The sequence below is a fragment of the Protopterus annectens genome, chromosome 3.part0 (assembly GCF_019279795.1).
Source record: "Protopterus annectens isolate FY-2018-M chromosome 3.part0, PAN1.0, whole genome shotgun sequence".
Taxonomy (NCBI): Eukaryota; Metazoa; Chordata; order Ceratodontiformes; family Protopteridae; genus Protopterus; species Protopterus annectens.
Window position 1 is genome coordinate 241982238 of NC_056731.1, and position 25819 is coordinate 242008056.

Consider the following 25819-nt stretch of genomic DNA (forward strand, 5'->3'; position numbering starts at 1 on the left):
GGACGGCTGGTCATAGGCAATCCGACCAGTTGTTCATTTCCTTTGCTAAATTTAATTTGGGCAAGCCAATTTCTAAAGTCTCATTATCTCGCTGGATTTCACAATGTATCTTATTGGCTTATCAAGCTTCTGGAAGGCCCCGACCGGAGGGTGTACATGCCCATTCAACCCGGTCAGTCTCTACCTCGGCCGCCTTTAAGGCTAGGATTCCTCTAGATGATATTTGTGCAGCAGCCACTTGGGCTTCATCTCATACCTTTATTTCCCACTACAAGTTGGATCTTACATCTAGGGGTAGAGCATCCTTTGGCTCCGCGGTGCTCCGGAATATCCTTCCATGATGGCCGCCCAAGATTCAGGTAGCTGGGGACTCTGTCCCACAGGTTGCAGACAAATGAATCTCCTACTTCAGATTTAGAAGTTATGTACTCACCATAACGTTCCATCTGAGTAGGTGTATTCATTTGTCTGCAACCATCCCGCCCTCCTATCCCCCTGGCCTTTTCAGTTTCCTGTATATGATGTGTTACCTTTTTCAAGGTGTTCATGCTGTTGGCAAACTCGATCTGAGGTCATGTAGGGAGAGCAGGGCATTATGGGTGAGGGGAGGAGCTGAGAGCTCGGATCCATAGCTGGTAAACCATGCCGGTTCGGATCCGATATCGGATCCATAACCCACAGGTTGCAGACAAATGAATACACCTACTCAGATGGAACGTTATGGTGAGTTCATAACTTCTAATTATGTGACGGATCATGGCACCTGACAGGCAACTGACTGTTACTTTCTCCTTATTCAACCTAGTGAGTGGGACATCAGTGTACCTTAGTATCGAGTCACCTATGACTAGTGTGTTGGGCATGCTGTTTTGCCTTAGGGGCTTTGGTTGAATGGTGCACTGTTTAGGGGAGTTGTATGTCTCATGATTAGTGTTGTGTTGTGGTGGTCGAGAGCATTTCTGCCTTGGAGGTCTCTGCTGCTTGGGTAGATTTTTATTGAGATCCTCCATGAAGGTGGGTGTGTGGTTTGTGTTTTTATATGAAGGTGGTGCTGGTGTGTGTTCTGGAGGGCTATGTGTTCCATGTGGTGTGATGCAAGTGTTGACCTTCTGTTGACCAGCTATTCCGATCTTGGCTGGAGAGTGCGTGGCTTCCAATTTGGATATATAAGTGCATCTCTCGCAAGTCTGAGAGTTGGGAGGTAAGAGGAGAGGGTTGCCCGTGTACATGAGGCAGTTGCTACATTGCCTCAGGATGCCCAAGTTCACCAGGTTAACAGGAGAAAGCACAGGGAACTGACCTTTAGACATGCCTAGAGGGGTGGGCATTGATAATAAGTACTGGATCTGTTTCCTTGTAGAAGGTTTTAGTGCTGGTAGCACTTTTGTGTGCTACAATAATTGCTACAAGAAGTCTGGTAATGTGCTAGACTTATAAGCTAGTATAAGTGCAGGAGAGGAGAATACTAGTAGATCTAAAGGGCAAATTGAAGAGCAGACGTTGGCACCTCTCAGGAGCTTGCAAACAGTCCTGGATACAGCAAGTCTGTATCTGAACTAGATTAGTTACAGAAAAGGTGGGAAACAAGCTCAAATGCGGGCTTTTAAACCAGAGAGTTGAGAGAGATGGAAAAACTGACCAAACAGCCAATAAACTACAATTTCTGGGCCAGAAACCACTCCTCTTGTGGTAGATAGGCTACTTTATGCTTACCACTCCCACTGATAAGCTAGAAAGCTTCCATCCAACACAGAAAGAGTTGGGGGGGCTCAGAAGCTTACAAACAGTTCTGTATACAGCAAATCTGTATATGGACTAGACTAGTTACAGGAAAGGGGGAAATGAGCACAAACGCGGGCTTTTAAACCAGAAAGTTGAAAGAGATTATCCCAGGGATAAAAATTCAAAGGGGCATATTCCAGGTTGACTTTGTTACTGCTGCTCTTTTGTCTTGCTCTTAACTCATTAACATGTCTGCTTAATAGATTAATTTATGGTTGCAGTTTGGCTCCCAGAAAACAACAAGGTGTAAAGACTTCTCATCTTCATTTTGTGAATAATTTAAAACTCTATAGTTCATCAGATGAGAAACCAAAAGCACAACTGCAAGTGGTTAAAAGTTTCTCCGATGATACAAGAATGTTACGTGGTCTTGATAAATATGCAAAAACAACCTTTAAAGCAGGAAAGCTGCAGTACTAAGAAAATATCCGAATGGGACAAGAATATGATATAAAAGAAATTGAGCAGGAGGGAGTATATAAATACTTGATAATTGATGAAGTATCAACGATAAAACATGAACAAATGTGAACAAAACTTAGTAAGGAATGTTTTAGAAGACTAAAGTTTATACTGAAAACAACCCTGACATCTAGCAACATAGTCCAAGCTATAAACTAGTTTGCTGTTCCTGTTCTAACTTACAGTTTTGGGGTGACTGGCTAGCCCCAAAATGTAATGGATCAGTTGGACAGGAAAACAAGAAAAATGCTTCATGCTTATCAAATGATATATAAAAAATCAGTGTATACCAAGATTATAAATTCTCCATTCTGAAGAAGGTATGGGCCTCTCTGAACCTGATTACATGTATAGATCTGCAATCATAGGACTACGTACATATCTGCAGACCACACAAAATCCAAGTATAGTGAAAGTTGTAAAACATGAGAACAAGTCTAAGGTGACTTCCCCTGATTAGTTTAGCACAGGCTTATCACTGTCGAACCGGAATGGAAATCAAACCAGAAGTAGACAAAAATCAGGCAGCAACTAGATGTGCCAAAAAAAAAAGTATATAAGGTAAAGGATCAGATGAAAAGGAAAGAAATGTGGAAAAGGCATAAATATAGTTGCAAGTATAGAAAACTCCTGAAACATTAATCAGGATCTGACACAAGAATGGTTAAGGAGAAGTGAATTTAATCCAAGAGATTAAAGGTTAATATTGGCTAAGGATAGTTGACTATATACACATTGGTTTACAAAGTCAATTGAAAATGTGGGAGAACCAGACAAGTGCAGGTTTTGTAAAAACAGAATTGAAAACGGTCACACATCTTGTTGCTGGGTGTAATACACTAATGGCAGAGGGCCTGTATACTGAAAGACATAATAATGTGGCAAGACTGGTGCATTGGGAATTATGCAGACTATTGAAGTAGCTGAGAAGCATTGGAAACATGAGCCCCAAAGCATTATAGAGAATATTAAAGTTTATATCACATGTGATCACCTATTACCAACAGTTCAAAAAAAGATGCAAGAAAACCAGATATAGTTCATGAAAAGCAGACAAAAGTAGCATTGATCATTGAAATCACTTCACCCAGTGATTAGTGCCTTACATACAGAGAGAGACAAAGTTGTACGATGCCAGGATTTGCAGGCAGAAACTAGGGCAATGTGGAAGGGATACCCAGATAGTTCCAATAGTAGTAGGAGCAGTGGGTCTGAAAAACAGGAATTTACATTAGTTTTTAGATATGCTACCGATACATGTAACTCTGAATTGTAGAGAGAGTCAGTTTTAGGGATATCACAGGTGCTATGAAGGGCACTTCTGGCTAACATCAAAGATTGAAACAATACTAATTTGATGAACTTTAATCATACTTTTGAGTTAGGAATGGGGTCCATTCCCATCATGGTGTTAGAAACCCTAAAGACTTGGAGAAATTCAACTAGACAAATTGGGAAAAAGGCAAAAACAGGAGCAAACCAGTGCAACTTCCTGACACTTTTTTTAAGAAAAAATTTGTGTAGCATTCATAAATGTAAACGGTGTAAAATGCTAGTATTTTTGTTTTGTTTCAATTTCTTAAGTATATACAAGAGCACATCATCATACTCTTGATGAGCGTTTATTTTTGATTGATCTAAGTTAATACTTTTCATGCTAATATATGGTCTATACTTAAAACCTAATTGTAAGCGTTAGTATAGTGAATAATTTGAGTAATATCATAACATGATTATTTCCATCTGTATCATGAAAATAAAAGCATATTTTTTTATTTTCTTTTGCAAACCACTAAGGTGGATGACAACATTCCTCTTCGAGTCATGCTTTTGCTCATGGATGAGGTGTTTGACCTCAAGGAACGAAACCAGTGGTTACGAAGAAATATCAAAAATTTGCTTCAGCAGCTCATCCGAGCTACTCATGGAGATGCAATCAACAGGTATGTTATGACTGATGCATACTTCTGTATACTTAGCATTGTATATATTAAGCCCTATCTTCATCACAGAACATGTTGCACTCTATGAATGAGTCTTCTTCATGGCATTATTAAGCCAGAAGGATCTTTATTATCTTTTGAACATCTCCAATAAGGGAATCTCTTCTAGAAGTTCAGTATTTAGCAATTGCATGAGTCTTTCCCTGCCAATTACTGTCGATTGAGTGCTTTCTGGGGGATTTCTACTTGCTCCCTGTTTTTCCTACCATTTGTATTGAATAGTAGAGCTGTGGTATGGATATTTTTTGTGTGTTTTAAATCTTCTTCCACAATTTAGCTACACTTACAAATATTTTTAGATTGCCAGAAAGCTGAGCACTACTGTGTGTGTTCTGTTTAGTTCTAGACTGGGATTTGAAATCTGAAACCTAGTGCAATGATTTTGATAACACCATTCCTTAATATCAGTAGAAAACTGCAGCAGCTGGAAAGGCCACAGAAGTACCTCACAAAGAGGATTACTGGCCTCAAACAGATGCCCTACACTGACCGTCTCAAAAAACTCCAGCTTTACTCCATAGCATATCACCTACTCCGAGGTGATCTCTGCCTAACATATAAAGCTATGTCAAACCTAGAGCTGTTGGACATGCTACACCTAAAGAAATCCCAATCTCTCTGAGCTACACGGTCTAGGGACCTAAACCTTGTCACCACAATAAACAGGACATGCTGGAGGGATAGATTCCTGTCCCAGAGACTTCCCATACTCTGGAACAGGCTACCCATCTATGTCAAGCAAAGTTCTTCATTAGCACTCTTCAAGAAAAATCTTGATGAGTGGATGGGAAATGGGAAGGGATCACTTCTGTGTCTCTGCTCGACAGTGGCACAGGAAAATAACTTTCTGGGTGGCGTAAGCCAGGGAACCTTGTTGGCTAAGCTTACGTAGACTCTCGGGCCGATAGCCTAGTACCTACCTATGAAAAATCTTTGCCTATAAGAAGAAAGGAATGAAGCTTAATCACTTCTCCTGTTTGTTTTCCTTTAGCCTTAATCACCTTCACCATCCTTCTCTCTTAAGCTAAGCATGAGTAGTCAAGGAGTCATTTCTCGATGGATACACAAAAAAATGTTGTCACTAGCCTGGAGGTGGTAATGCTTCTGTAAGGAAGTGGAGAGATTTGAATGAGGCAGTTGAAGAAAAAGGTCCCATATTTGTGGAGACTACACAGTTTCTCCTCCTCTCTCGATAGATCAATCGACAGCCAGTCATCAGAATATGGGAATACAAAGATGCAATCTACAGCCAGTCATCAGAATATGGGAATACAAAGATGTTCTATCATGCATTTTTGTTTCCTCACAAAAGATAAGTGACTGTCTTATAGGTTTTCTCCTAGAAGAAGTTTCCTGTACTGATATGAGTAACTAAATGAAGGAGCATTTTAAGAGGTCATTTAAAACATTGTTTTCACTAAAACAATAAGATGCTAAGCTTCTGAAGTTGTATCAGTCCATGTTCCAAACCGTGCAACCATTCAGTGATTATCACAATAAGAAGTTAATGAACTGTATCATGAGCTAGATGTAATGTCACCTGCTCCTTCTAAAATAGGATTTAGCAGGTGCTGACTGGCTGACCTGCCACCATTGTGTTAAAATCTCAAAAGGGGTCTGATGTCACACCTATGTTATTAACTTTAACCAGCTAAATATGGAAACTTCTGCCACTCTGGTTATTAGTTCTGTAAGTTAGTAGACATATCACACAGCATTAATGGGATATCTTGAAACAGATCGATTACCTTACTAAAGGAATATCTGATAACTACCTGAGAAAGTGACTGTGTTGAGTAATTGATATGGTAGGATCAAATATGATTAAATGCAGCTGTGTTACAGTAGTTGCCTGTTTTGGGCAGGTGCTTCTGGTTGCATCATAAAGAGGCATGCATTTCTTAGAATTCAACTGTTTCCTGAAGTTGAAAGGCCAATCTTAAGCGTCAGTTGACAAAGCTATTTTCTTTTCTACTCATCTTAACTTTTGCAGCAGTTAGTGAAGAAAGGTAAAAAATCTTTCAGAGCATGAATTGTATTTCAGACTCATTTTCAGACCACTGTAGAAAAAAAAAAGAGAGAGAATGAGAGGAGCATAGTGGTAGAGGCCTTGGCTACGGTAGACAATCCATCCCAACTTGCCTTATGACCCATACCTCCAAACTCTCCCTGATTCTGCTTCATTGTTTTGATCTGCCAATTATAAAATTAGTGATTTTGTGGCAATACAATGAAGTTTAAAGTCCGTATACAACAATACATATACAGTCTACATTTTCATCAGAAAATTCAGGGTATTTATTATTATTATTATTATTATTATTATGCTGTTGGTCATTTTTTCCAGATGATTTTTCACTTTTTTCCCCTGATTTTAGAGAAGAGAGATTGACAACGATGTTTCGTGCACCTGTCCATGCTGTGGAAAAAGGGGGAAGATTTTCTTTTCTAATCAGTGGGAGTGTGATATTAGACCCAAATGAGTGAGTAGTAGTATAAACTATGTCTGTTCTTTACATAGCTCACTTTTGCAACCATAACCTTTGGGAAATCAGCCACAGGCTGAAATCTAGTGTTTAGACAGACTTCCAAGCTGATCACCCTTCTGTTATTGACCAATTTGACATCACCTTAGCTTGGATGTTTTTACATGCCTGATAGGAAGTTAATGTCCATCTTCAGTTTCCTTAGTATATTGTAGTTTGTCACAGTTTGGCCACAGCTGAAGAGTGGAGCAGATAAGAACCCCATTAGGAATCTTTCGTTTTGCTTTTTGTGTGTAAACTTTTCCTAGCATTCTTTTTTAAGTACAAAATTTGTACTCTTTTTCATGGCCTTTGTCTCACACAGATGTTTGGTTGTAACTGCCATTACTAAGCACAGCAAGTATGCTTGCAGACACACGATTTCTTTTAAAGATTGTCACAATGTATGTCCTTCCATATCACTGTTACAGTATCCTTTACATTTGGGATTCCCTGCCTAGGGCAGCCCCGACATCTGACCAGTATACCAAAGCCTTATGTTGCTTTAAGGTACACCATACATCACACAAATGCTCCTTTCCTAGTGTAAGGCATAAAGGTCATGCCTGGATGTACCATCCTTAGAATTTCTTTGTCGCCAATTTGAATGCCATTTCTTGATTGTCTGAACACAGGCGTTCCATTGCTGGTTTACAAACTATTGCAGGTAAGTGCCTCGTTGCGGTTTCTTTACTTGTCTTTTTGTTGCTTGTGGGGTTTCATGCCATCCAAGCAGGGTTCATGCTAGTGTGGGAGACAGATTCCCCATAAAGACCACCACAAACAATGTTTGTTTTGTCTTGGTGCCTCACATGACCATATATCCTGTTCTGTCAGACTTTTGTAACTAAAACTTTGCGTCGTACACTTTCTTCTTTGGTGCTGTATCTTGAAAATCAGAGAATTAAACTTCCCATGAAAGATACTGTGGAGGAAACTTCCCACCCCGGGGGACAGCCGTCAGGGAAGAAGGAAAGCTAAGAAGTCTAGGCTGGAATCTTCCTCTGTCCAGCCTCTGCTGGACGTTTCTCCCAAGGTGAGTGAATGGCCAGAGGTCTGCCTGCCTTTGTTGTCAGATTCTTCTGCCACGATCGGGTTGGAGGCTGGCTGGCAGTGATCTGATTTTAAGCATGTCTGAGGAGGCTTTGCTGACATCCATTTGTTCGGGGGGCACTGTGATTGATCATTTCCAAGGGACCTAGGGGTGTTCCTCAGATTTTAGTCAGAGAAGAAATTCCTACTACTACTTATTGAATGCCATGCTGGGTCTGAACCTTATGTTTTATATGGCAGATGTCCCATTAAAGAAAAAAAAAAGTAAACTTGTTTCTCCTGCCCCTAAGGATCCACAAAGTGAGTGTTTGGCCTTCTCTCAGGGTTTGTTAAATGCTTTGATGGCACTGAAACCTCAAGCTGTTTCTGTACCAGCTCCCCCTTGGTCCTCTACTCCACTTTAAAGACCCAGGGAACAGGATTCCTCTGAAAAGGAGTTGGATTCCGATGAGGAATCCCTTGCTTAGTCTTCTCAAATTCCTTCTCCTTCGGACTGTGGGTCAGAGGAAGAGGAATCTACCAGTCCCAATGCTACTTTTGAAGATATTTCTTTTAGAGACACAATCTCTTTTTTAAATGGGATTGTACTCGGGTCTTGGAGATCCATAAGAGGTACTATGAGTTGTTGTAGATTGAATCTCCTAAGGCTTCTGCTGTTCCTCCTGTTTTGGCTGCTTTGTTGATTGCATTTTCCAATGCCTCTAAAGCTCCTGATTCTCACCCCTCTGCTACAAGTGTTTTGCTGCTGACCCCTCAGTGGTGTCTGTAGCCTCTGTCAAACCCAGTCAAGTAATCCTTCGCCCAAGTTACTGCCTTCTAATGAAAACAGTAGAACCATGGAAAGGCTAGGTAAGAAGGTTTACACTTCGGCTACCTTGGCTTTTAGGGTTATTAATTATTAGACCCTTATGTCCAGGTATGTGTTGGCTCTCCTGTCTCAGGCTTGTCAGGTTATTTCTGATCTTCCAGAGTCTGAGGGTAAAACTTCTGCTCTTTCCCAGTTAGGGACTTTCTCACAGGTGGTTCATCATTCCATCAAGTGTAGTTATGATGTAGCAGATGCTTCTTCTAGAGATGCTACTTTTGGGTCAATTGATGAGGAGTACTCTTGGCTTCAGCTTCAGCCATTGCCTGATGATGTCAAGGCTAAGTTGATGGATACCCCTATTGATAATAAACAAGCTGATGCTGATTTAAATCCCTTCAGTATAAGGGGATGGCTTTACAGGAACTCAAACATTAATTTGTTTCTCCTGTTCCTAAATTTCATAGAAACTACCCCAATAAGCCAGACTTTGTTCGCAGGCAATCTCACTGCCCTCCTAAGGACAAAAAGGGTTTCAAGTGGACTGCTCATACTAAGTGCTAAGGCTACCCAGACCTCAGGGACTCAGAAGTTTTCCTGTCCAGGTAAACCAGATTCTGTCTGACTTCTGTTTCTTCCTAATATGTCCCCCCACTCTCTTTTTTTTTTTTTTTTTTTTTTTTTTAGCTACAGATTACTCAGGATTTCTGGGTTTTGCCCATTATTCAACAGGGGTATTTCATGATGTGGAAATCCCTTTCCCCTTTTGTGGGAATTCCTCAACCTCCTTGGGAACAACTGCCCTTTTTACCAGAGGTGGTGTGGGACCTTTTGACTCAGGGTACTATTAAAGAGGTGCCTGTGTCCCAACGTGGGAGGGGGGTTTATTCCAGAATGTTTCTAGTACCCAGAAAAGAGAGTACTTTGAGATCATTTCTAGACCTTTCTCATATAAACACTCTGAAGGTGCCCACTTTTATAGTTTCATAGTTTAGTACTAGGCTATCTGCCCTGGGGCATTTGTAAGCCTAGCCATAGTGATGTGGCTTTTGCCACCCCATGAAATGGTACAAAAATGCACAAAAATGCACAGAATAGATTTAGAATACTGTGCCTCTGTCTAGTAGTGACAGAATGAAGGCCCCCTTATATAATAGAATTAGTTTACTGTGCCCCTGTCTATCAAGTGACACAGATGTGACCCCTGGGGTAAACTTACGATCTCCCATCCACTCATCAAGATTTCTCTTGAAGAGAGTCAGTGAGGGGCTCTGCCTAACATGAACTGGGATTTTGTTCCAAAGCATGGGAAGCCTCTGGGTTATGAATCTATCCCTCCAGCATGTCCTATTCATACTTGTGCCGAGGTTTAAGTCTTTAGCTTTCGTGGTCCTGATGGATGTGGATTTTTTGAGGTGGAGCATATCCATCAGATCCTGATTGGACATGGACTTGTACATCAGGCAGAGATCACCTCTGAGCAGGCAGTATGCTACTGAATAGAGCTGGAGTTTCTTTAGTCTGGCAGAATAAGACATATGTTGGAGACCCTTGATCCTCTTGGTGAGGTACTTTTGTGGTCTCTCCAGCTGTTGCAAATGCCGGGTGAGGTACATACCAAATGGGGCATTGTACTCAATCATGGGTCTGATGAGGGAGGAATATAGGGGTGCAATGACATCCTTGGATCTGGATGCGAATCCCTTCATGATGAGGTGTGCAAGGTAGAATGTTTTTCTAACCACTTTGGCAACGTGGGTGTCAAATGAGAGGTCGCTGTCGACTTGGGTCCCTAGGTCTCTGATTACTTTTTCCGTACTCAGTGGGTTGCTGTCTATGTGATATTTTGTGGGTACTTTGTTTTTCCCAAAGAGGATGACTATACATTTTTTGGCATTTAGTTTAAGGCCGTGACTCCGGCACCAGTTGTCCGTTTCTGTGAGGCCTTTTTGTAGGATGTATGTGTCCGCTGGTGTATCGACTATGGTGCCTAGTTTGCAGTCATCTGCGAACTTTGTCAGCCACAACCCTCCCATGTTTGCTTTAACATCTGAGAAATAAATGCCGAACAAGAGGGGTCCCAGGACAGATCCTTGTGGGACACCACTTGTGACTGGCTTTGAGTCTGACATTGCTCCAGCAATTTTAACTTTATGGGTTCTGTCCTTTAGCCAGTTTGCAACCCATCTAGTGAAATAAGGGTTTACGTTTAAGCTGGTGAGCTTATCTATGATGCCTGAGTGGGGTATTGTGTCGAAGGCCTTAGCCAAGTCCAGTTAGGCTGTATAGACTGCTTTGCCCTCATCAATGGCTCTAGTGACTGTTTAGAATAAGTCAACCAGGTTCAAAAGGCAGGATCTGCCCTTTACAAAGCCGAACTGGGTGGGGTCAAGTGTCTGTAGGTCCCCTATGTCTCTGTTTATGAGTTCCATAATGATTCTTTCCATAGCTTTGCAGACCAGGCTGGTTAAGCTTATGGGGCGGTAGTTCCTAGGGTCTGTAGAGGAACCCTCTTTGTGGAGTGGGACCACTGTTGCTGCACGCCAGTGTTCAGGTACATATCCTGTAGTAAGGCTAAGGTTAAATAGCATTTTTATGTGTGGGTTTAGCTCCTCTTGGAGTTCACGTAGCACGCAACCCGGGATACCGTCCGGTCCCATTGATGCTGTGTTTTTAGCTTTGTTGAGGGCGGTTCTCACTTGGACATCCGAGATGACAGGGAGATTACATTCAGCTGGGATAAGTATTTCCTCTTTTGGGGGTGAGGGAGGGGAGAAATTTGCACTGAACCTGTCAGCCAGAATGTTGGCAATATCTGTGGGTTCAGTGTATTTTTTGTTGTTGTGAACTAACTCTGAGCATATCTGAGGGTTACCGCCCAGGTTTCTAACATAGCTGAAGAAGGCTTTGTGGTTATCTTTAGTGTCCTTAGCGATTTTTCTCTCAAAGTTGGCCTTGGATGTTTTTATGAGAGAACGTAGTTTTCTGCTAATGTTGATCAGAGATGTCTTCCCTTTATGGGATTTTGCTCTGTCGTGCAGTAGCTTCCTTCTTTTGTTATATACAATTTGTTAATGGCTGAGGTCCACCAGACAGGACGCTTGCCTTTGCTGGAGAGGGACTTGGATTTATTTGGGATTGCATGATCCATGCATTCTTGGAGATGTCCATAGAAAGTATTTGTGAAGGATTCGGCATTGTGGGATGTGGTATCCACTGGCCCAGTGGGCTTAAAGGATACCATCTCAGTCTTAAGAAGCGTGAAGTCTGCTTTTGAGAAGTTTTTCACTGTGGTCTTTTGTGCTGGGGGTGGAGGTGGGATATGTATATCCATGGTGATTAGTTTGTGGTCAGATCTCACTAGTGAGGGGTATACCTCCGGTGTGGAGCATTTTGTCCCCATGTTTGTGATGATCAGGTCTAGTATATTATCTCCCCTAGTGGGAGAGGTGACTAGTTGTTCCAGTGCATTTGAATTTATGAATTCCAGGAACCTTTGGGCTAGGGTGTTAGGGCTAGAATAATGTACCCAATCTATGTTTGGGTAGTTGAAGTCTCCCAGTATGATGGTATTTTGTGATACATTCATATCCTCCAATGTCTTCAGGAAGGCTGAGTGGGGTCCCTGAGATTGGGAGGGTGGTCTGTAACATGCTTCCAGTTGTATAGCAGTTTTGCCTATGGTTAGTTGCATCTGTATGGTCTCTGATGTTTCATGTGTTGCTACTAACCTGGAGGTGTGGGTGTCCTTGATGAATATGGACACACCCCCTCCCTTTGTGGTTTGGCCCGGGTTTTGGGGCCGAAAAGCATGATACGAGGTATAGCCTGGTAGAGCTGGGGTGCTCTCAGGAGCCCTGAACCAGGTTTCAGTTACTGCACAGACATCGATGTTCTCCATACTGAGGAGTGCTTCGAGAGCCTGCATCTTGAGATTTAGACTTCTGGCATTGAGCAGCATTACCCTTAGTTTTTTTCGTTTTTGTTTTCTAAGGAGGTGGGTTTGTCTTTTGAACCTTGCCTAAAAAAGGCACTATGGGGGTGGCAAGAGCCTTGGCCAATATCCGGAAGCCCAGTGGTGACAGGTGCAAGCCGTCCCTTGTTGAAGCAGCGTGGCTTGTCCAACATGTCATCCCAGGCAGACAGACATTGGATCCCCTTAGAATGACACCAGTACTTGAGCCAATTATTAAAGCTGATCATCTTGTCTTTGTATTGTGGCATCATTCTTGGTGAGGGCAAGATGCTGCTCAGGGTCAGGGTCATACCAGCCTGGGCTACATAATCAGAGTGCTCCTCTATGTCTCTTTTCATTTAGTCCAGGGAGGTAAGTCTCAGGTCATTCACGCCAGCATGGACAATGACGGAGTCATATTTGTACTTGCTTTGGAGTGACCTGAGTGCGTGTGTTATGCGGCGGATCCTAGCTCCCGATAGGCAGCTCACGGTCACCCTCTCCTTGTTCAGCCTGGTAAGCGGGACATCAGTGCGTCTGACTATAGAGTCACCTATTACTAGTGTATTAGGCATGGTGTTTGGCCTTAAGGGCTGTGATTGGTTGACACACTGATTTATTGAAGTATGTGTTGCATGTGTTTTGTTTTGAGGTGGTGGATTTTTGGATGTCTGCTTTGGGAGCCTCTGTTGTTTTGGTAAGTTTTTTATTAGAGCCTCCGAGTATGTCTTTGTGTTTTTATGTGTTTGGTTTGCAGTTGTGTTAGGTGTATGTGGGACTGGGTTTGTTGTGTGTGTGGTTACCATCTCCTCCTCTCTGGTCATGCCAGACCTGAGTTGAGAGAGTTCAGCCTCCAGTTTGGCTATATAGTTGCATCTCTCACATGTATTTGTGTTTGTTGGGAGGAGGAGGAGAGGGTTGTCTGTGTACATGAGACAATTGTAGCATTGTCTCAAGATACCCAGATTAACCAGTTGAACTGGAGAGGACACCAGCAATCTACCACTCGACATGCTAGAACAGTATAAGGGAGTGTTGTGCCTTTAAGGGAAGTGGATATTCACAGGGGTGGTAGGTGGATGTAGTGCTTACTTAGTAGAGAAGTTTTGAGAACAAGTGCTAGGCTTATAATATAGCGAGTAGTCTGATTATACTAAGAGTAGTGCTTCCTTAAGGGAAAATTTGAAGAGCAGACTTGGCGGAGCCAGAAGAAGTTTAACCGGCGCTGCACTATGCGCAAAGCCGCGCAAACGCGGATTTTAAACAGGGAACTACAAAAGAGCTAGAAATGGTCCAAAACAACCAATTACTACAGCTCTTGTGCTGAGGTCACTTCCTACAGGGACAGGTAGGCTGCTCAAGGCTCCCCACTTAATGTTGTCCCTTTAGACTCCTCAGGCTTATATGTTGTGTCTGAATCTCAAGGATGCTTATCTCAGTATTCCAATCCATCCCCTTTTCAGGAAGTTTTTGTATTTCCCTGTTGCTTCCTGGCATTTTCAGTTCTGTGCTTTGCTCTTTGACCTTTCTATTGCCCCAAGGGTATTCACCAAATGCCTTGCTCCTGTGATTGCTTTTTTGCTGGCTTCATGGGATCCAAGCATTGCCTTACTGGACAACCTTCTGTTTCAGACATCCTGTCTAAAAATCTTGTTGCAAAATCATTTTCCCTTTTCACTTCTTCAGGGCCAGGAGTTCACAATAAACTTAAAAAAGTATTTTCTGACTCCTCCTCAGGATCATGTATTTCTGGATTACAGGATTCAGACAGTGCCTGTGCTGGCATCCCTGCCTCCTACCCAAGGCCTTAACTCTCATTTCCTTCTTTCAAAATCTTCTTCTTCTGGCCTTCATTACAGTCGAGGAGTTTCTGAGAGCTCTAGCGTTCATGGCATCCACCATCCCTGTGCTCTCTCTGTTCTTTGGCTTCAGCATCCACATCCTGTAGAATTTGTATTTCCTTTTCTTCCTTGTCTCAAAAAAGAACTTCAGTGGTGGATCCAGGAGTTCTCTAAATCCAGGACTCCGTTTTCATCTCCCTCGTCCCCCTCAGGAGCTGTTCACAGACGCTTCATATGTGGGATGGGGAGCAGATTTTGGGTCCCTGAAGGTGCAGGGGGTCTGGTCTCTTCTTCAACAGAAGGAGCATATCAATGTCAAAAAGATGTGAGCTCTTCTGCTGGCTGTTCAGGCTTTTCATCCTCTTTTCTTCTCAGGACCTCTCAAGGTGTTTACAGGCAACACCATAGTGATGTGTTTTGTAAACAAAGGGGGGGAGGTTGAGATCTTGTATTCTTTGCCAGTTGGCGCTGCTGGTGTGGGATCTTGCTGTCCAGTATCAGGTGACTCTTGGGCAGTTTACATTCCCTCACGTCAAAACATAGTGGCAGACACTCTGAGCAGGTCCTTAACTCAGTCTCACAAGTGGATTCTTCAGGGATGTGTTTCTGGGCATTGTCCACCAGTGGACTACTCTTCAAGTAGATATATTTGCCTCCCCTCAGAACAGACAACTTTCTCTATTTTTTGCCAGAGTCTCTGGTCCTCTGGTGTGTCAGGTTTGATGCCCTCAGTTTTTCTTGGAAGGTGATGTTTCTTTATAGTTTCCCACCCCTCCCCTTCCCCTCATTCAAAAAGTCCTGTTCAAAATTAAATTCAACAGGATGCTCCCAAAATCTTGTTGGTGACTCCCATTTGGCTGAGGCAGCATTGGTTCCCTCCTCTTCTCCATTTAGCCAAGGGCAATTGTCCCAAGTTACCTCATAGGGTGGACCTACCCATACAAGACAAAGGATTTCTCATCCATCCCCACTTGTCTACTCTTCAGTTGACACTGTGGGGTGATAGGATTTTGATTCCACATAGACACCTTTTTTTTCTGAGGACTTGCTTATGGTCCTGCAGGGGGCCAGGAAACCCAATGCTAGGAAATCCTACTTATCTAAATAGAACAGGTTTTTTGTTTGGTGTCTCTCACATAACCTGGATCCACTTTCTGTGGATGTTCCTTTGGTTCTTTATGTGAATTGCTCATTGCTGGGTTGGCTTATTCTTCTGTTAAGGCTCACTTATTGGTTATCTCTGCTTGTCTGCCTTTATCCTCCTCCTCTACCTTTTTGTCTTCTGCCACTGACAAGGTTCTTCATGTGGGCTCTGCAGTGGACCATATGTGTTCAGTGGTCAGCCTCTTCATCCTATAGATGTGCCTGTCCATCTTACTGACTTATGCCACTGCCACATTGCTTGGTGGCTGGAGTTCCAGCAGGTGTTCCTTTTGTTTTCCCTAACCCCAAGCCACTGTTGCTACAGATGCTTCACTGCTGGGGTGGGGTGGAGCACTTCATAGGGAAGTCAGACCAAGGTACCTGGTCCTGGTCAGAGGCCAGTCTTCACATGAATGTCTCAGAAATTAGAACAGTCTTCCTAGCATTGCAGTCCTTTGAGGGCCTTCTCCTTGGGGGTGCTATAGCCATCCGGTCTCACAACATGGTAGTGGTGTAGCACATAAAGAGGGGGGGATCCTGGTCATATCCCCCTGTGTTGAAAGGCCATGAGAATGTGGCACTGGGCAATATCCTTGCAGTGGTTTTTGACAGCAATGCACGTTCCAGATAATTCCAACATACTAGTAGACAGCTTGAGCAGGAGTATCCTCGTGCCTCATGAGTGGTCTATCAATCCAGAGATAGCGGCACAAGTGTTTGGCCACTGGAGCCATTCCTGCTGCAATTTCTTTGCAACCCCCTCCAATACCAAGTGCAGCTACTTTTTTGCCCTGATCCCCCCTCCCCAGAGGGACAGTCACTGAGGGGATGCTCTTTATTCTAGATGCATGGGTCTCCTTTATGCCTATCCCCTGACCCCTTCATAATAAAGTTTCTTCAGAAGGCAGAGCTGCCATAGTCCTCATAGCCCCTTTTGACAGGTTTGGTTCCCCTTTGTGTGACCTCATCAGTTGCACCCTTCATGGGCTCTGGTCCTTATTCCATAGCTGATTTCTCACCCCTCAGGTCAACCTCACCCGAATTTAAAATTCCTCAGGTTTACTGCTTCGGTTCTCCAGTTCCAATGATGGTCAGAGATCCTAAGCTCTCTGAGAGTTGTCTGTATCCTTTTGTCTTCCCCAGATACTGTCCACCAGGAAGGATTATACTAGTAAATGGAAAATATTTTCTATTTGGCTTCTTCCAAAGGTTAAAATCCTTCCTTTTTCCTTTGGACACAATTTTTAGATTTCCTGGCAGATTTGTTTCATTCTGGTGTCAGCTATTCCACTGGCAGGGTTCAATTAGCTACCATACCTAATTTTCATGTAGGGAGGTTATGTCTCTCAAACTGTCAGAGGCATTTTTCCTTAGACTCCCCCCCCCCCCCCTGTTAGTAATCTGGTTCCACCTTGGGATTTGACTGTACTTTTGCAAGCCTTGCATTTTGCAAGCCTTGACAAGACCTCCATTCAAGCTCACTGCTACAGTAGATTTGAAACCGCTATCTTGTCTTTTTGGTGACCATTACTTATGTAAGAAGGGTCTCTGAACTTCACGCCTATCTTGCATACACTGTTTTATGTTTCATAAGGATAGAGTACTCTCTGTACCAATCATTCCTTCCTTCCTAAGGTGGCCTCTCAGTCAAACCTAAATCAGCCTGTTTACCTGTTTTCTTTGCCATCTTCAGCAACAAAGAATCCTTGCTGCTCTACTGTTTGTATGTTCATCATCAACTTAGATTTTATTTGGACAGAACTAAGGCCTTCAGGAAGTCAAACCAGCTTTTGTTTTAACATTCTCCGAAATTTGGTTGGGTAAAGCTATTTTGAAGATGACTTTATCCTATTGGCTTTCGTATTGCATTTTCTGTGTTTACCCCTCAAAAAAGAATTCCTGTAGAAGACAAGCCTAGAGCTCATTCTACAAGACCTGTTGCTACTTCAGCTGCCTTCTTTACTCAGGCCTCTTCAGACGATATTTGTGCAGCTGCTGTCTGGTCTAGCATTCATAACTTTGTAAGCCATTACAAATTGGATATAAAGTCGGGATCCATGTCCTTGGCTGCACCATTGTGAAGCTACCCTAGTTTTTAATGGCTGGGGACTCTGTCCTACAGGTTGAGGTGGATGGAAAAGACAATATTGGATACAAAACTTACATACTTATTATCACTAGATCAGTGTTGTCTTCCATCCCTCCCTCCACTCCAAATTATTATTCTTTTGGTGCTACTTCTGGTTGACTTTGCAGAGTGGCCTGAAGCCTACATCTGGGGTGACTTGTGTAGCACCTTTTCTTCCTTTATTCCCTTTTGGAACATTCCTCTTTCTGTGAATGGGTTCCTTTTTCTACATTAGTGTGTATGGAAATGAAGTAGTGAAACTTGATCTGAGGAGAATCACTCATGGCAGTACATACTGGGTAAAATGGTAGGGCTTCAAGGCTGAGTCTTGTGGTACCGGCTTCTGATTTGGGTTGGATATTATAACCTACAGGTTGAGACAGACAGAAGAAGACATCACGGAGGTATCATTATGATAAGTGCATAACTTTATTTTAACTTTATTTTTAGCTCTGAACTCCTTTCAGTCTTGTTCGTCTAGAGACTGAATGGGCAGCACACCTGCAAAATTCTGGAAGATGGATAGAGCAGCCCTGTTTTTGCTTCATAATTTTCCCCTGCTAAAATTTTTGACTTTCTGTTAATTTACTAACATAGCAGTTGGACAATGACGCCAGACATTATAGTTTCATACCTGCTATTATTCAGCACGTGCATTTTGTTGTATTAACCTTTTAAGTTAAAGTAATGTTTAAAATTGTCCCCAATTCTGGGTCATTCTCGCTGCATTATTTATGACTGTGTCCAGAATTCCTGAGCAAAGAAGTTGAGGTGTATGCTGTGCAGACAGTGAAACAGTAACACAGTTATCTGGAATATAAGCAAGGATACTACTGCCAGTTGTGTAGATTGACTGTGATCAGCTAGGAGGAGAAAATGTAAAGCAGTTTACATCTAGAGTCAGCAAAACACTGTGGCAGACACACTGGCCATGAAAATGTTTGTCTCTCTCTTCTCTGTGTTATGAATTGGCATTGGACATAAAGGTTTATTCTGCATATTAAAGAACTGTTTACCTGTGGTAGGTTTATTTTTGCCACACCAGAAAATTCAGCTACCAGTGTTTTGCACCATGGTTCCTCACCTTTTAACAGTAGTGAGAAATGCATTCTTGGTGCCCAGGCGACCAAGGGTTTTCTGTATACTTATCCACCAGCTTTCTTTTGATACCAAAAGTACTTCTGAAGGTAAAATAAGAAAGAGCATATTTAATTGATTGCTGCTTTCTGGCTAAGGTCCCTAATGTGCCCCACAGTTAATGCAGATATCAGTAGCATAATCTTGAACCATAAAGTCTGGAGGCATTCATAGATTTTAATAATATATCATCTCTTTTTTTCTTTTTTCCACATTTGGGTTTCTAATACTGTGACAAGAATGCCCCCCCCCCATTCCTGAGTCAGGGTGCAACTAAAGTTAATGAAATGAATATTGATTCATTCTTGATGTTTGCCAAGAGTGCTCTTCTCATCACCTGGATTGTGCCCTGAATTGTTTCTTCTGCAGTTCATACTAGGTTACACGCATTGGTAACATATTAAAGTACAACTGAAAATTCTTTTAGTCTTGTTGCTCCCAATGCTGTCGAACTTGTGTGGGTCTCTCTCATCCACATTGCTCAGGTTTCTGATTATAAATCCTAGTACTTTATAACTTTGCGCCTCAGTACACAAGACATTGTAATTGCTAGGTGTAGCCATTTCCATGTTTATTGCTACCCTTTTCTCTCTTTTTTTTTTTTTTTTTGGATTATATTGTTTTGGTTTTCTTGCATCTGTTTTCTTGGTATTGGGTGATCTTGTGTGATTTGAACTTCTTCTTTGTTGATAATGCTTTGCGGTTCATTTTTCTAGTACTTCTGCATTGTAGTGTTGCACAATACCCAGTGTAATAGTCGTGCCACTCTTTTGCACTTTTTCAGTAAACAGACCCTCAGCCATCAGTATGTTACAACGAGCAATGGGATGTGCAACCGTTTCCTTTTATTTTTTCAGAATCTGCATTTGTCTGTTCTCCCAACATGTAGATAGCCCACTGTGTTAGGCCACTGTTATTAACCTTTCATTTTTTGGTTAAATTCACCACTACGTAATTGTTGGTCAACATAATGGTTGTTCTAGCTATTTTCTATACTTGCTACTATATCTGCTGTTTTTCTAATGTTCATTCCTTTTTTTTTTAATATATTCTTTTTCTGTTTTTTTTTGGGGGGGGGGGGTGGCACTTTCAGTTGCAGTCTTTACTATCCATTCCCACTCCTTTCCTAAATGCTTCTGCTAAACTAAGCAGCAGTGTCTTCTTAGACTATTTTTCTTCGTGCTTTTGAACTTCCACTTTGTTTGGATATGTTGACGTCAGCAAATGTGCAGTCCCATGATTGCAGACCTATACATGTGGTCAGTTTCAAGGAGGCCTATACCTCTTTCATAGTCTTGGTTTGCACTTTTTTTTTTTTTTTTTTTTGTATACCATTTGATAAGCGTGAAGCATTTTTTTGTTTTCTTATCCAACTGATTCAGTGCTGTTTTGGGCCAATCAGTCACAACAGAGCAGTAAGTTAGAACAGCAAATTGATGGACTTTATTCCTAAATGTCAAGGCAGTTTTCAGTATCAGCTTTAGGCTTCTGAAGTATACCTTACTAAGCTTTGTTCTCATCTGTTCATGTTTTATTGCCAATCCTTTGTCTGTTCCGAGTATGTACGCATTCCATCCTGCTCAAGTCCCTTTATATCACATTCCTTTCACAGATTGATACTTTCTTGGTGCTGTTACTTTCCTGTTGTAAATATTGATTCTGCACATTTTCAAGATCAAATGCCATTCTTTTTCATTTGAGTTGTAACCATTTGTAATTCTGCTTTCGGATATTCGCCTGATGAACTATGTAGTTTTAAATCATCTACAAAAAGTAGATGCAATGTCTTTGAAAAATATTGGTTTTAGAAATTAAACTGTAACTGTAGCTTAATCTGTTAAGTAAACATTTTAATGAGTTAAGGACAAGACAAATATTCACTGCAGTGTAACTGACCAGTGTAGGTGAGTCATATAGATCTGCAAGTATTCGATAATCCATGTATGTGGGATGCTATCAAATGATTTTTGCAATCTATCCATACTGTAATTAGTTTCATGTTCTTCGTGTTTCACTGTTGCAGTCATTACATTTGGGTAATTTTCTGGCATGTTGCCCTCAGTCGGCCTGATTAACAAAGTCTTGGATCCTGCGTCGGATGCTGTCCCTTTTTCCATGATGTCAGGTCATCAGGGGTATAAAACATGCAGCCGACGCCATTACATCAGTCTTTCTTGCCACGCAGTGCCCAAAGCAGAAGCAGTTCGCAAGCGCTGGTTGGCAGACTCCTGAAATTTTCGTTTTCAAGTTTCAGAACTGAAGTCTTCAACTAAAAAGCTAAGTACCCCGTTGGGGAAACCTTTTCTTACTCTTACCGATGTCGGTAGAAGTTAATAATTGCATTACTTGTGGGAAGCAAATACCTCATAAGGATTTCCGTTTGTACTGTATTCCTTGCCTAGGCCCTGACCACAACATACCTTGCTGTCAGTTTTGTGCCTTATTTAATCAACGCACTATTAAACGTCGGTACATTTTTGCTCCTAAATATTTTGGCTCACGCTTTAATTATCCAGAAATGTCGTTGGTTAGCAGTCCGACTACCGGAATACCTAAAAAACGCAAATAAAAAGACAGGCCGTTGAGGTCCAAAACTGCCGACGACACTTCTCCTAAACCAGTCGCGAGTTCGCCGGTATTCAGTGAGGCGCTTTCGCAGCCCCTGATACCTGCTAATTCTCATTTGCAGGCCTCTACTGAGATGCATTCACAGTCCGGTATGCCGCGAGATGCTTCAATTATGGAACCCATGGATGTCTCTACCTTGGATGGGTCCGGAGCCACTGTGCAGGCACCAGCTTCTGAGGGTGTTTTCAGGCATGCAGATTTGTATATTAGACCGACGCCATTATCAAAACTAAGGCCAAAAACTCGAACTATGTCTTAAAAAAAACGATGCCTAGGCCACTAGTACAGGCCCCTATGCCTAAGAAACAAGTTATCAAAATGGCCGAAGATTTAATTACTCTGATCAGGGGTAGTCAACCCCCCCCCCCTACTAAGAGGCCTAGGCAGGATATTGACTATGAATCTTCTGAACAGGATTCTGTTTCTTCTGATTCTTCTAATGAACAGGAATTGTCTATACCTACTTATGAGGACTCTGATGCAGAAGATTCCATTCCTTCTGCTTCTCCCCCTGAAGATTTTTCTTTTGGGGAAACTTTACATACCTTAAGGGAACATTTCCATTGGGGGAAGTCAGGATTTTTCTGAATCTAAAAAGAGACTAAGGGATTTTCTTCTTCTTCCTCAGCATAGGCCTTTGGCTATACCTCCTGTTCTAGACATTGTTGATGATGTTTTTTCAGAATCTAGTATGGCTCCTGATTCTCAGCCTCTGGCTCCTTGTAAGCCAGACAGATACTACAGGGTTCCTGACTCCCACAAATTCCTTTTCAAAAATCCTGTGGCGGATCTTGAAACCATTTCACAAGGTCCCAAGGGCATTAAGGCTTCTACTGCTAAAAATCCTACCCCTTCTGATAGAGATTCCAGGGCGCTGGATAGATGGGGTAAGAAAGTTTACACTTCTGCAACCTTGGCAATCCGGGCTTTAAACTGTCAATTTCATATGCTAAAATATCAACAGCATATCATGGGACTGCTTAAACAGAAAATTATGTTAATTTCTGACTGTGTGGAGAATAACGAATTACAGGATTTACTGCATTCAGCTAAACAAGTTGGAAAACATACTTTGCAATGTGGTTTTGATTCTTTGGAGGCCTCTTGCAGGGCTGCTGTTACTGGGTCTGTGCTTAGAAGGCATGCTTGGCGTAAGGAGCAATCTCTGCCTGATCATGTTAAAGCAAAATTGTTGGATGCTCCTTTGCAGCAGGACCATCTGTTTGGTAATAAAGCTGAAGAAGTTCTAAAAAAGATGGAAGATAAAACTAAATCTATGCAAACTGTGTAAGATTTCTTACAGTTACAACCTCCAAGATTTAGTAGGCACTGCCCTACTAAGAACTGGTCCTTTCCAGTTCCTTCCAGAGCCACTCAAGCCAAACCCAGACATTCCAAAAGCACAAGGTTTCAGTCCCAAGGGAGTTGCAGAACTAAGTAATGGGGTGCCTCCATTTCCAAATCTGGAAGCAGCAAGACACCTCCCTATGGTAAACAGTCTCCATAACTTTTCTTTAAAATTACCAAGCACTTACCTCTTAGCCGCCCCTTTGGGGGAAAACTGGCTCTTGGCACCTTATAACTTAGGACAAATGGGTTTTAAATATAGTGTCCCAGGGATACAGATTTCATTTCCACACATTACCAACTCCAAACGGATAGGGCTGCCACGGTGGTGCAGTGGTTAGCATTGCTGCCTCACAGCAAGAGGTTCTCCGGTTCGATCCTCGGCTGGGGTGCCTTCTGTGTGGAGTCTGCATGTCCTCCCTGTGGTCGCGTGGGTTTCCTCCGGTGCTCCTTTCCTCCCACATCCCAAAGACATGCTGCAGGTGGATTGGACACTCTAAATTGGCCCTAGGTGTGTGTGTGAGTGTGCCTTCTGTGGAAGGTTGGGCGCCGGGCTGGCAACTCGACACTGTAAAACTCCACTGCCATTCAATGTGCGGACAAGGTGATTCGCTGTGGCGACCCCTAACCGGGAAAAAGCCGAAAGAAGAAGAAGAAGAAGACCAACTCCAAACGGGTGGCCAGACCTGCCCCAACATCAGTGGGCAGAGGCTTAGAAACAAGTACTTTCCCTCCTAAACATGGGGGCAATTCACCTAGTACCAGAAGAGGAAAAGGGACAAGGTTTCTATTCCAGACTCTTCCTGGTACCCAGAAAAGACAAATCATGGCATCCAATTCTGGACCTGTCTACTCTACACACCTTTCTGGGCATTCCAAAATTCAAGATGCTGACTCTTCACCAGTTACTTCCTATGCTAGGCAAAGATGCCTGGTTGGCAACTCTAGATTTAAAAGAGGCTTACCTGTATATCCTAGTCAGGGAATCTTGCAGAAGATACCTCCGCTTCAAAGAAGGCTACTTGCATTAGCAGTTCTCTGCACTGCCCTTTGGCTTATCTACTGCGCCAAGGGTATTTACAAAGTGTCTGGCTCCAGTAATTGCATTTTTGCAGGCAAAGAAATATTCAAATATATCCATATCTGGACGATTGTCTAATTCAGGCAGAAAACAAGGCCATTCTTCTAAAACATCTGGCATTTGTAAAAAGGGTTCTGACTTGTCTAGGGTACACCATAAACGAATAGAAATCACAACTGGTATCCCCACAACAAATTACACTCCTGGGTGCAAGCTTGACTACAACTGCCTAGATGGCTTTCCTTACGCCAGAAAAGCAAATTCATTTGGTGGCTTCAAACAGGTGGCCACAGAAGCCCTGCAAGACAAATACTGCAAGCCTTGGGGTTCATGGCATCCTGCATTCTTCTAATTCCATATGCAATACTGCATATGAGGAAACTTCAGTAGTACTTAAAAAGTTTATGAAGTCAACATTGTCACAGCCTGGAAACAATGATTCCTATTATACCTTGCCTGCAACTAGAGTTCCTATGGTGGGCAGAGGCCTGCCACCAAAACAAGGGACTGCAATTCACACCACCCCCTGCTGCCCAAACCCTAACTACAGACACATCAGACTATGCATGGGGGGCTCATCTGGCAGGGAAGTGCATTCAGCAAATGGAGCCCAAATCAAATGCACCTTCATAACAATCAAAAAGAAATGCTAGCTGTACAGAATGCACTGACAGCCTTCAAGGACTGCCTTCATCCAGGACAACTAACGGTAAAGACAGACAACACCACAGTTATGTGGTACATAAACAAGCAGGGGGGGGGTACACATTCCTACTCCTCTGTAGACTAGCCATGGCACTGTGGAACATGGCCTTGAGCTATCAAGTACAACTACAAGCTCAATTCCTGCCAGGAAAGCTGAATATTTTGGCAGACGAACTAAGCAGAAATTTCATGGACCCACATGAATGGAAACTGGAACCATGGATTTTCAACATGTTGACACGCAAATGGGAGAGCCCAGACATAGATCTTTTTGCCTCACCCCAGAACTACCCGTTGGACAAATTTTGTACAAGAACTCCTCACAGAAAAATCTGGAAAGTGGATGCTCTGTCCTTCAGCTGGGAAAAACCTATCAGTCTATGCCTTTCCCCCCTCTGCCTCTGCTCTCCAAAGTTCTACTAAAAGTCAAACAGGATAAGCCAAAACTGATTTTGATTGCTCCAGACTGGCCTCACCAACACTGGCAGTCTGTCACAGATTTCTCCATGGCACCTGCCTCAGACACCTTCCTTACTGTCTCAGCAGAACGACCAAATTCTGCACCCTCAGCTCCAAACATTGAATCTCGCAGCTTGGGTAATCACTTAAATTCCCCCTTAGCATCCCTCAGCAAACCTGTGATGGATGTCATTTGGGGAGGCGAGTAGACCTAGTACTAGAAAATCATATGCTGACAAATAGAAAATATTCTGTGCCTGGAATTAGTCTCAAGGGATGAGCATAGCAGTGCCCAATTTACCTCAGATTTTGCAATACTTAACTGAGATGCTTCACAAGGGCCTGTATTTTTCTTCCATAAAAATCCATGCCTCAGCCATTTCAGCTCATTACAACACAGACCCCCCCTTCTCTCATCCTCTGCTAAAGCAGTGTCTCAGAGGGGCCAAAAACTTGAGGCTACCCAGGAGAGCTACAACCCCTGCCTGGGACCTTAACTTTGTATTGGAAAAACTCACTCTCCCTCCATTCGAACCAGCTGCTACTGCAGACTTAAAATTTCTTTCCTGGAAAACAGCCTTCCTTTTAGCAATCACTTTGGCTAGAAGGATTTCTGAATTATAGGCCCTTATGGCAGTGGAGCCTTTCATCATCTTTCATGAGGACAGAGTGTCACTCAGGACCAAACCATCCTTCATGCCCATGGTGGTATCCATTGTGGCTCTTAATCAGTCTATTCATTTGCCAACTTTTTTTCCCAATCCA

At 42.6% G+C, this 25819-nt stretch overlaps 1 protein-coding gene across 1 annotated transcript in view; it reads left to right on the forward strand.

Annotated features, from left to right (window-relative positions):
* The window catches only part of SNX13 (sorting nexin 13), a 1298295-nt gene that overhangs the window by 951143 nt on the left and 321333 nt on the right, over positions 1-25819 (forward strand). Inside the window, 1 exon segment of the mRNA XM_044065560.1 lies at positions 4042-4187. Within this exon segment, the coding sequence (XP_043921495.1) occupies positions 4042-4187 (146 nt within the window).